Source organism: Fukomys damarensis, unplaced genomic scaffold, assembly GCF_012274545.1.
Source record: "Fukomys damarensis isolate Sample0158 unplaced genomic scaffold, DMR_v1.0_HiC HiC_scaffold_27, whole genome shotgun sequence".
NCBI lineage: Eukaryota > Metazoa > Chordata > Mammalia > Rodentia > Bathyergidae > Fukomys > Fukomys damarensis.
The window spans coordinates 26,308,500-26,321,004 of record NW_022900939.1 but is presented as its reverse complement, the minus strand read 5'-3'; the positions used below and the strand labels follow the sequence as shown (position 1 = coordinate 26,321,004).

Sequence of the window (12,505 nt, the reverse complement as noted above, 5' to 3'; positions counted from 1 at the left end):
AGGAAAAAAAAAAAAAAAAAAAAAAAAAAAGTGGATCTAGGGGAGAGATGCTGCACAAGGGAAGGCCTTCCTCGTTCAAACTGTTATGGTCATCAAAGACAAGGAAATCCTGGGGAATTACTTTAGATTGAAGAAAACTGGAAGGCACCAGTAAAAGTATCTATGATCTTGACTAGATTTTAGGTTAGAAAAGAAAAAGGAGACACTGTGGGGAGACTGGAGAAATTGAAATGTGTCCTGTAGATTAGTAATGAGGTATATTAATGGTTTAAATAACTGCACTCTGGAGAGGAGAATGGCTACAGAACAGTATGTACAACTGTTTGTATAAACTACGTTTTAATTAATTAATTTTGGGGTACTGGGGATTGGACCCAGAGCCTTTGCACTGAGGCATGACTCCAGCATTTTTTTTTAAATTTTTGAGATAGGGTCTCATTAAGTTACCCAATCTTCACTCTCAAAGTTCCGGGATTATAGGTGTGCACTACCACACACAGCTATATCTACATTTTCATATGATACATAAATAGGACAGTGTCCTTGCTCTGAGAAAATACACACTTGCCATAAATGGCTCAGGAAAAGCATAAAGATAACTGCTGAAAGAAAACATGTAAAATGCTACCAACTGGGGAATATGGGTGAAGTTTGGGGATTCTCTGTGCAGTTCTTGATGCTGTGTGTATGTGACGAATTTTCTGAATGCCAAACTTTAGACTTTAGATAATGTTCCAAACTCAAATGAGCACAGTTGCTATATAAATGTTATTTTTATTTTTAGTTTTTAATTTATTTTTTATTTTTTTGGTATCAGGGATCAAACTTAGGACCTTGTGCCATATAAAGTCTCATGCACAAATACAATTGATATACTGTACATATTGTTCTTCAAATTGTTTCTCACTCACTTGAAAATATCTGGTTTTGTTCCATCAGTAAATTTGATCTGATACTTTTTTTTTCTGTTGAAGAGTACTCTATAAATTGGTATATCAGAATTTGTTATCATTCTATATTCAGGCTGTCTCCTTTTTAATTTTTAAACAAACACTAACAATATAAACCTTTGTTATCCTTCCTTATGCATATATGGAAGCATTTTGATCCAGTTGATATGGAGAATGTGCTATAAAATTTAAAATGGTTCAATTAGTCTCTAGACTAATTGTATATGAGTTGTATTATCAATGATCATCTGAGTACCTTTTTACACATAGGCCTACCAACAATGAACAGCATTAATCTCCCTTACCCACCCCATAAAACTCTGCAAAAGAAAACTAAAAAAAATTTTTAAAAAAGCTTTTGCAGAATGTGTAGAGCACACATTTTATTTTTTACTGAGTGTGGTTAAAAATCTTTTCACATATGTGTTAATCATTTGTGTTTTCTTCAGAGAAATGTCTATTCATGGGCTTTTATTGGCTTGTGGATGTTTTTAGTATTTTGTAAGTGCTACTCCTTTATTGTATATATGGCAAACATTTCCTCCTTATTTCTCTCTTAATTTGGTTTTCAGTTTCATTGTCATACAGAAATGTAGTCAGCTTTTCAGTATTAGAGGCTGTATTCGTTTCCTAAGATTTCTGTAACAAAGTAGTACAACTTGGATGGCTTCAAACCACATTCATTCCTCACAGGCTTGAGTGTGAAATCAAGGTGCACATGTGGCTATACTACTTCTGAAAGTTCTAGGAGCTGACCTCTCCTTGCCATTACCTGGCTCCTGGAAGACACTGGCAATCAAGTGTTTTTTGGCTTGCAATGATGTCACTCCAATCTGCCTCCAGTGATTGTGTGTATGTGTCTGTATCCAGATTTCCCTCTTATAAGGACAACAGTTAATGGATTAGAGCACATCCTGAGAATAAGGTCATTTAAAGATCATCTGCAAAGACCCTATTTACATAAAAAAGATCAAATTCATAGATACTAGAGGTTATAGCTTCAACACATATTTTCAAGAGGAAGAGGCACAAATGAATTCATAACAGAGGCTTTGCTAAGGACTTTCATGTTTATGTTCGTAAGAGAGACTACTGTGTATCTCTCTGCAGGGTAATTTTTTTGCAACTGCCATGTCTTTGTCAAGTTTTGGTATCAGGATTCTTCTGTTTTTGTAAAATAAGTTGAAGTATTCCTTCTGCCTGTTTTAAAAAAGAATATTAAATATCAGACAGAATTCATCACTGAAGTCATCTGGACTAGGATCTTTCTTTTTTTTTTTAGTACCGGGAATTGAACTCAGGTCCTTGCACTTGTGAAGCAGTGGCCGGAACCACTGAGCTAAATCCCCGGCCCTGGACTAGGATCTTTCTTTGTGGGAAAGTTCTGAATAAAAAGTTGAGAGTCTTTTAATAAAAGAGGGTCATCTTTTCCCCTCATCTGAAGATACTGCCCCTAAGTATCCAGTATTGCTAATGTGAAGTGAGATGTCTAATTCCACTACTGCACATAATGATTTTTCTCTTCATGAATGTTTATCTGTGGAATTTTAAAGGATTTTTTACTTTATCCTTGGTATTTTACACTTAAAGACGGTAGAAATGTGACTCTATTTCCATTCATCCTACTTTGAACTTAGTGGACCAAAGTACTCCATAGACTCTCATGTCCTACATGTTTCTTCTGTTTTTTAGAGTTTCTTCCCTTATTTTTCTTTTGTGCCTTTCTTCAGATAAAGACTAATCCTGGAACGTCTAGATCTGGAATCCCTTTTTTCTAACTTCTGTTATATATGCTCTAGCTCTGTCTTTTTTCTCTGCAATCAAGAAGAATTATTAAAAGTCTTCTTTTGGCTACTCAGTCTATCTCAGGAGGTTTTCATTTTCTGAATTTTTCTAGTGGATTCTTTTTCTAACAGTGTATTCTTGTTTTGTGAAAGCTACCATCTCATTTACCTTTTGAAGATATATTTCCTGAAAATTATGTTTTATTCTTTTATTGTTTTCTCTGATGTCAACTACCTTAGTTCCTATGATGCCCATAAGAACTCATCATATTTTCTCACAATTCTGGAAGCCAGATGTCTTAGATCAGTATTGTTGAGCTGAAATCAAGGTGCTGACACAGCCAAATTCCACCTGGAGGCACAAGGGGTGAGTCTGTTTCTTGCCACTCCCAGCTGACAGAGGCTGCTCCAACTCCTTAGGTTGTGGACAGATCATTACAATTTCTGCCTCTGTGCTTCTACTGCCTTATTCTCTCCTGTCTGTGTCAAATTTTCTTCTGCCTCTTTTTTTGTAAAAATACTTGTGAAAAATCCAGGATAATCTGCCCATCTCAAAATCCTTAATTTAATCACATCTGCAAAGACTTTTTTTCACATAAAGTGCCATTTACAGGTTCCAGGGACTAGGATTTAATATTTTTAAGAGCTGTTATTCAGTACACTATAGTAACTTTTTCACAGTATTTACTTTCTTAAACTGTTCAGTAATTATTTTTGGCTCCCTGCTCATCTATCTGTAGATACCTTATATACTGATCTCAGCTTTACTGCCGGAGTTGTCTGAAGTGAGGGGGGAAGCGCAGGTGTTTAGTCTTCTGGGCAACGACAAGGATTTTCTTCAGGATATCAGGAAAATATAAGAGCTCTGTCAAACTTTCTTTGCTTCCAGTATATCCACTTGTTTCCACTAAACCCCTCTGCTGGCTGTAATTTGGTATAACTTGGATAAGATTGTGAAGATTAAACCACCTTGTTCCTTCATCAAAGAATTACCCCAGAATTCCTTCTTTTTGTAGTATTTGCTGACTCTAAAATTGGAGAAAATAAGTTTCACCTATCTTTTTCAGTATTCTTCTATGTTCAGGTTGGTTCTTTTTTCAAATCTAATCCCAACAGCTTTCTTTCAAATTTCTTACAATTTTTGTGCCACTGAGACAATTATTCTTCTCCTAATCATAGGTTTTTTTGCTTTTTGGGTTTTTTTTTTTTTGGTATCTGGGATTGAACTTGGGACCTTGCACTTGCAAGGCAGGTGGCAACACAACTGGGCTAAATCCCTGGCCCAAGAGAATTATTCTTGCTTTCAAACATATTTACAGTTGCCTTTTGTGGTGGTTTTTAAAATTCTTTCCTCCAAAGATTTGAGGAATACTTGGGAGGTGGTATGTGTCCCACAGACACTCGTAGTTCAAATTTCAAGCCACTTTTCAACTATCTTTGGTTGCTGGCTTGAACCACCAGTCATGCATGTATCACTGATGGTTCAGAGCTGTCTGGCAGTAAGACATACAAAGTATGGCCTCATCATGAACGCGTTAATGCCTTTCCCTTACATGACTGCAATCTTATCCTTGTATGTGTCATAGAGAGCTCTGACAACTTACTTTGTCTCCTTAAAACTTCTCATTGTATATTATTATATAACAAGCCATTTTATTTTCTTAAATGAGTCAAGATGAACAAGTACAAAGAAAATGTAACAATGGGTTGAGAAAAATTATACAATAGAGAAAACACTTCTGACAAGTCAGGCATACTGTGAAGGTCAGCTTCTAAGATGAAAACTACAGTGGTATCTCAGTTCATGAACACTTTTGTTTGCAAACAATTTGGTTTGCAAACAGAAGCATTTGGTAAAATTTTGTTTTTGTTTACAAACTCAGAATCGGATGACAAACATGACTGTGGCCATCTTTCCTACACGAACACAAATGTGGCCATCTTTTCCAAAATTGTAGATGCAACTGAGTTCGTGAACCAAAGAACCACTGGTATTCTAGTTTTTTTGAGATTGATTACATAGATTAGAAAAATTTTTTTCAAGTAGATGTGCTTTACCACAGAACAAGCAGAACTGTGGAGGTAAATGATTTAAAAAAATGAAAACCAGGGTCAAGGATTTAGCACAGTGGTTCCACTGCCTGCTGAACAAGCACAAGGTCCCAACTTCAATCCCCAGTACTACAAAAAAAAAAAAAAAAAAAAAAAAAAAAAAAAAAAAGCCTGCTGTGTACAGTTCCATTTTTAGAATACAGAAAATAGCATGACTTTGATTGGATCATTCTTGGGTTAACTACCACCATCTGTGGCAGATGTTTGCTCTTAAACAGATGCCAACCAAGTATATAGGGAGCAATTTAAATTTAATATTTACAATTAAATGTGAACCTCATTCCAGATCTTCTCAAGTGAGGAGTTATAAATGAAATAAGTGTTATTTATTTAGAAGTATAAATGGAGCAGTAATTGATATCTTAAGTATATCAGACAGTTAATGCAATTTTAGATGAATACTAAAGCAGCACCAGCAGAGTAGTTAGCTTGCATGAGTCCTATTCCTCTACAGTCTCATTTACTGGGCATCTCTGTGGTCTGTTTCATTATTTATAGTATCTCTCAGGCAGTGCTTCCCAGCACCTTCACACCATGGTCCACGTAGAAAAGGGTAACATAGTAACATCTAACTGAGGTACACAGGGGAGGAAACTCAGGCTGAGACCTGGCTTAGACACTTTTGCTGCCCCGGAAGCTAAATGGGGCCAATGTCAGTGCACCTGTAACCCACCAGGGGCAGGCTATTAAGCCTTGGGCCATAGTTTAGGGAGGTGTGAATTTACCTCTCAAATTGTGATCTGTGAACTAATACAGGTGAGGCCAGTTTAAAATGCAAGCTCTCAGGTTCTTTCCCAGACCTACTAAAGCAAAATGTGTGTGTTAATAAGATCCACAAGTGATTCATATTAACATTACACATTAATATTTAAGAAGTACTGCTCTAAGAAACCTTCAGTATTAAAAATTCTATGAACCAAAGAATTAATCTGCTTCACGGAAGTATATTCCACAATCTTTCATTCAGTTCCACAATGCAGAGTAAAAACATTTTGTTCACAAGTGTTCCTAATTTCTGAAAACAGAAAAATGTTTACTTAAGAAAAGGGAAATATATTTACCTGCTTGTACACCTGTCGTAAATACATGATTTCCTCCACAGTTCCCAAGGATACCAGCCTAAACACTTTCACATCTCTGCATTGTCCAATCCTATATGCTCTGCAAAAGAAATTTAAAACAAAAATTAAGTAAGATAACTTTCAGTTTAAGAGTCAGTTTTTGGACATAAAAAATGGAGCATTATTAATATTTTAATTTAAAAATGAACATTTTGTTAGCTAAGTCATATCATTTAGCAACAATGCAAAAATGTATATTCAAATAGAGACTAGTTATTGAGAAAAATATTACAGAAAAAAGGCACATATCAACTTTATTTCTTTTACTATCATCACTTTCTAATGTCCAAAACATCCTAAATTCAGGTTTTTCTTTAATGGCACTCTATATGAATAGATTAGTCCCAAGTGATTTAACTTCTATTAAACCCCTCCAACTGTAAACTAATCCATAGTGACAGAAAGCAGATTAGTGGTTGCTTGGGGATATGAGGTGGGGCGGGGCAGAGGGATAGATTACAAAGAGCAGAGGAAAAATCTGGGGTGTGGTAGTTGTTTTCATGATCTTGACTGTGGTGATAGTTTCACAGATGCACAAATATGTCAAAACTTACCAACTGTGCACTTAAGTGCAACCAGTTTATTGTATGCCAATTATACTTTAATAAAACTGCATAATGGTAAAATTTAAAAAAACCTTAGGGAAAAGTAGTTAACCAACTAGAAAGTATATGGAAGTGCAGATTTAGAGTCCACATCCACAGTGATTTCAATTCAGTGGGTCTGACTGAATTCAGTGGGTTGACTGGAACCCCAGGTATTCTGATACGGATCACAATACTAATTCCAAGTCTAACCTGACTCACCAGTGATTAACCACGGGTCTATTCCCTATAGCTTTTCATATGGGGCATTACTGGATGCTCTAGATCAGGCCACCTGTTCCTAAAAGTCTGTCACAGCTACTGCTGGGGTGGGGGTAGGGGATATACAGGGGCAAGGTTACATGATTACAAGTGTTACAGTTAAGGAGAAATTTATTTTCAAGTTTGTAAGGTCACTGTGTATGTCATTATACTTGGTGGTCCCCATTCCTCCTCACAGAGGACTTCCACTTTGAGGGCACCCCCGGTCCTGCAAATCTTATAACCCCCAACAGGGAACCAAAAGCTCCCGTGAGGAAGCACAGCCTGAGGTCAGCTGTGCATTCTCTCTCAGCCTGCACCTGGATGGGGAGGAGAGGGACTCACAATCCCTTTTTCTCTCACAATAAATTTGGACTCAAAGAAAACCAGAAATGGATCTAAGAAAATGCTTTTTGGATGTGCACTAGCCCACTGCTTAGTGAACAGAATAGATTGTTATAATGCATCCGCTTTAATCTTTACAGACAAAACTTTCTTAGAGTTACTTTGTACCTATGCTTCCCTCAATAAAATAAGAATTTATAAATGATGGATCTTTTGCCTTGTAGAAACAAGTATTGAGGGAATGCCACACAATATGTAGGTCACAGTAAGTATGCACAACGTTGATCTTCACTTCTCTTGTTGATTCCTCCTGCCAGCATCAGCAGGAGAGGGAAGCAGGGGAACAGGAGTACAATGTGCTTTGATGGAATAATTGGAAAAACAAAATAATAGGCTTTGATGACCTAGACAAAAATACAAAATTACAACAAATGTCTTAACTTTAGGGATGGGGTGCACAAAGGCTGCTCTCCAGTCACACTACACAGATGCTGACCCTGCCACTTACTGGCTGTGAATATGAACAAGTTACTAAGTCACTGTGTCTTGGCTTTCTCACAACTAAATGGGCAACAACAGTGCCCATCACTTACTAATACTGTAGGCAGGAGGTAGCTAAGAACAGTTCCTGGTCACAATAAATATGATAAATATAACTGCTGTCTTTATGCTTCGAAAAGTACTAGTATAAAGTTGTACACAGATGTACAATATAATAACTATAAATATAATTACTGATTAGTAAGTCTGTTTAAGCTTTTTGTGCATAATTGCTTTTTCTCTCAGGATAGAGTTTTCAGAACTTTCCCTCAGATCAGACTCTGTTTATTTTTACTTTGCGAGATAAGGTTGGCCTTGAGCTCACTATGTAGCTCAGATTGAGCTCTCACTCATGGCACTCCTCCTGCCTCAGCCTCCCAAGTGTTGGGATACAGGTATGCACATGCCTGCACTCAACTTGTCAGATTAGACTTTTCAAAAATTAGACTATTTTACTTTTTTCAATTAATGATTTAAAACTTACATTGTCTGTATTATTTGAATAATGTAATAACACAATTTCTCTATTTTAATCTTGTTTTTCTAGTTTTCTGTTATCTTGTTTCATTTATTTTATTCTTTTTAAAAAAATTAATTTAAAAAATCCAAGCATCCGAATTTATAATGATCTAATTTCATTGGTATTTACTCCTACATAATCAGTTTTTCTCTCAATTTTTTTGTAGCACAATGTACATATTTAACTATTTTTAAGTTTTATAGTTCAGTGTCATTAACTACATTCACACTATTGTGTAACCATCATGACTACATATTTATAGATTTTCATTTTCACAAACTAAAATTCCTTACCCATTAAACAGTAACTCCTTTCAATTCCCTGGGTGACTACCATTCTACTTCATCTCTAAGAATTTGATTATCCTAGCTGTAATATGAGTGAAACCATACAATAAGCTATAAAGAAAAGAAAAAAAAACCCAGAAAAACAGGCCTCCTTTTCTTATCACTGATAAGAAGGGAAAAACATCATTCACTCTCAAGTTTAGTCAAGTGCTTTGTTTCTATCAATTAAGATAATCACTATGTTTTTCCCCCCTTCATTAATGTGGTAAATTATAGTGACTGATTTCTGAAAAATGTTAAATTATCACTGCATTCCAGGAATACATGTTACTTACAGTATCATCCTTCCAACATGTTTCTGAATTTGGTTTCCTGACATTTTATTGAGCATTTTTTGCATTAACATTTACAAGAGCAAATTGGAATACAGTTTTCTTGTGCTGTCTTTGACACTGGTATTGTGGTATCACTGGCATCACAGAATGAATTACAAAATGTTTCTTCCTCTTCAAATTTTGGAAGAGTTTAAGAATTGCTATTAATTCCTGTTTGGTAGAAATCACTAGGAAAGCTATCTAACTTGTCTGGGGCTTTTCTGTGCTGAGAGGTTTTTGATTGCTGTCTCAGTTTCCTTACCCAGGTGTAGATGTACTCAGGTTTTGTCATTTTATTTTCATGATTTAGTATTGCTAGGTTGTACATTTCCAGAAAATTGTTCATTTTACCTATGCTGACTTGTTGGTATACAACTGTTCATTGTAATCTCATAATGCTTTATATTTTGGTAGTAGTCTACAGTAGTAGTAATTGTAGCAATGCCCCCTTTTTAATTTCTGATTTCATTTATTTGAACTCTTTTCAAATAAATTCAAATAAATAAATTTCAAATAAATCTTTTATTGTACCTCTTTTCTCTGAGTCAGTCCAGCTAAAGGTCAACTTTCATGTCATTTTCAAAAAATCAATTCTTGGTTTGGTTTTCTTCATTTTTCTCTTGTCTCTGCTCTCATCTTTTTCTGTTTCTTTTGCTAGTTTTGGGTTGTTTTTGTTTGTTTGTTTTTTCCTAGCTCTAAAAGGTGGAACATTAGATTGCTGAGCTGACAAATTTTCTTTTTTAATGTAAGCACTAATAGTTACAAATTTCCCTTAGCCCTTCTTTCATCCTGTAAGTTTTAATATGTTGTGTTTCATCTTGAAGTATTTTCTAATTTTCTTCGCTCTTTCCTCTTTGACTCTTTAGAAGGTGAAAAGTGTGTTGTTTAATTTCCACACATTTATGACTATTCCATTTTTTCCTCTGCTCATGATTCTAGTTCCAAATAATTGCAAATGGAAAAAAAATATTATATGATTTCAATCTTTTAAAATTTACTAAGGCTTGTTTTGTAATAGAAAATACGGTCTATTCTACCAAACATTCCCCATGCACTTGAAAAACACATATTCTGCTACTCTCCTATTAGAAGGAGACTTCTGTTGATGTCTGCTGATCTAACTTTTCTGCAGTGTCATTCAAATCCTTTGCTATTGATTTTGTCTGGATGTATTATCTACTATTAAAAATGGGATTATAAGTCTCTTATTGTTGCTGTACAGCTAGCTGTTTGTTTCTTCAATTCTCTGCTTGCTTCATATATTTTGATATTTGGTACATATTTATAATTGTTGTAGCTCCTTGGTAAGCTGAGTTTTAACATGCTCACAATAGGGCCGTCATTTGTATATTGTCCTACTGGATAGCTCTGAACCACGAGCACTACATGCATGACTGTTCAATCAGGCAGCATGAGACAGTCCCATCAGGAGGCTTGTACCTGATTAGACAGTCATGCATGTACCACTGGTGGTTTAAGCTGTCAAGAATGTGTTAAATCATTGTATAATGTCCATCTTTTTTTCTTCTAATAGTTGACTTAAAGACTATTTTGTCTAATAATATAGCTATCTCTTTTCTTTTTTGGTTAATATTTGCATTGAGTATCTTTTTTCTATCCTTTCACTGTCAACCTACACATGTCCTTACATCTAAACTGAGTCTCTTACTAACACTATTTTAAATCTGTTCTGCAATCTGTATCTTTTGATTTGGGAGTTCAATTGACTGACATTTCAAGTAATTAGAGACAGGGAAGGACTTACTTTTGCCATTTATTTGCTTCCTGTGTCTCCTATTTTGTCTCATTTCCTCAATTACTCTCTTCCTTTAAATTCAGTTGATATTTTAGTGCCACACTTTTATTCCCCTTGGCTCTTTTTATGTATACTCTATACATATTTATTGTAGTCATCCAGAAGCAATAACATACCTCCTAAAGTTCTAACAATCTGTATTAAAACTGATACCAATTTACCTTCAGTTGCATTTATAATCTCTATTCCTATATAGCTGCAACCAATCTTTATATTATTGATGTTACAAATTACAACTTTATGTACTGAGTACACATTGGCAGATTTATAAATTATTTATGCAATTGTCTTCTAAATCTTTTAGAAGATAAAAATAATTATAAGCTAAATTACAATAATACTGACATTTCTATTTGTCCCTGTACTTACCTTTGCTGGAGAACTGTATTTTTATATGGCTTTGAGTCACTATTTAGTGTCTTTTTATTTTAAATTGAAGATATCCCATCAGCGTTTCTTCTAGTGCAGATCTATGAAAGCACTTCCTCAGGTTTTGTTTAGGAATATTTAATTCCTTCTTCATTTTTGAAGAACAACATTGCCCAATAGTAAATTCTCAAGTGAACTTTTAAAATTTGATTTTTGATTAACAGGCTTTTTCTTTTTATATACCATCATACTATTTTCTGGACTGCAAAATCTTTGCTAAAAAATCTGCTGTTAAATTAACTGAAGATTCCTTCTATGTGATGTGTTGTCTTTCGCTTGTTACTTTTAAGATTTTCTCTTTGCCTTTGATTTCTGGTAGTATAATTATAATATATCTAGGTGTGAGTCTTTGGATTCACATTGCCCAGAATTTGTTGACTTTTTTAGATTTCCATACCAATGTTTTCCCTCAAATTTGGGAAACTTTTCAATGATTATTTCTTTCAATAACCATTTTCCTTTCTCTTTCTCTTCTTAGAATATTGTAATACATAAATTGATTCATCTGATTTTATTTCATAAGCCTTCTTGGATGTTTAGTTTTCTTTCTTTATTTTCAGACTTGGTAATTTCAAATAACCAGTCTTTGGGCTTCCTGATTATTTCTTTTGCTTGAGTCTGGGTTAAACCACTTTAGTGAATTGTTCAAATCCAAAATTGAACGTCAGATCCAAAATTTCTGTATACATGGTCCTCTTCTTCTTCCTCCTTTGTTTCCATTTGATCTCTAATATTCTCATTTTGTTCACATATCCTTTTCCTGATTTCCTTTTAGTTCTTTCTCCATGTTTTTCTTCTAGCTCTTAAGAGTATTTAAGAAAGCTGTTTTAAATTCTGTTTCATAAGTCCACTATTTGATTTCAAGGATAGTTTCTAGAGATTTTACTTAAATAGGTTACATTTTCCTGTTACAACTTTATAACAGAAAATATTCCTTATTGTAGTAAGGGGAAAAAATGAGAATCAAGACTTGTCATGTAGAGGTACAAGATCCCAACAATGAATGTAACTGTACTGTATCCCTAAAATGTACCAATAAACTCAACTGAAGCAGAAAAAAAAATATTCCTTATTGTCAATTACTTTTAAAGCATTTTTTAAAATGACCATAATTTTAACAGAAATCATAAATGCTAGATCTCATAAATCTAATCCCTCCAAATGTGGTTCCATAACTTTTAACATACATTATATATGTTAGATTCCATAAGTCTACTACCCCAATGTGGTCTATTGACAATTACTATTTGGAAAAACAGCCACCTCTTCCAGTTTATGCAGACTAAGGTAAAAGATCTGCAGCAATTTGCAAGGGTCAATCTTAAATCTTAGTAGTAGCTTAGGCTGGAGGCTTCAAACTGTCAGTTCACTCTGGGTATATA

General features: G+C 34.6%; 1 protein-coding gene across 2 annotated transcripts in view; it reads right to left on the bottom strand.

The window, feature by feature from the left end:
- The window catches only part of Ercc6l2 (ERCC excision repair 6 like 2), a 139,809-nt gene that overhangs the window by 51,142 nt on the left and 76,162 nt on the right, over positions 1 to 12,505 (bottom strand). For both annotated transcript variants that reach the window (XM_010636147.3, XM_010636146.2), the window contains exon 13: positions 5,908 to 6,007. In XM_010636147.3, coding sequence (XP_010634449.1) covers positions 5,908 to 6,007 — 100 coding nt within the window. The remainder of the gene's footprint in view (positions 1 to 5,907; positions 6,008 to 12,505) is intronic.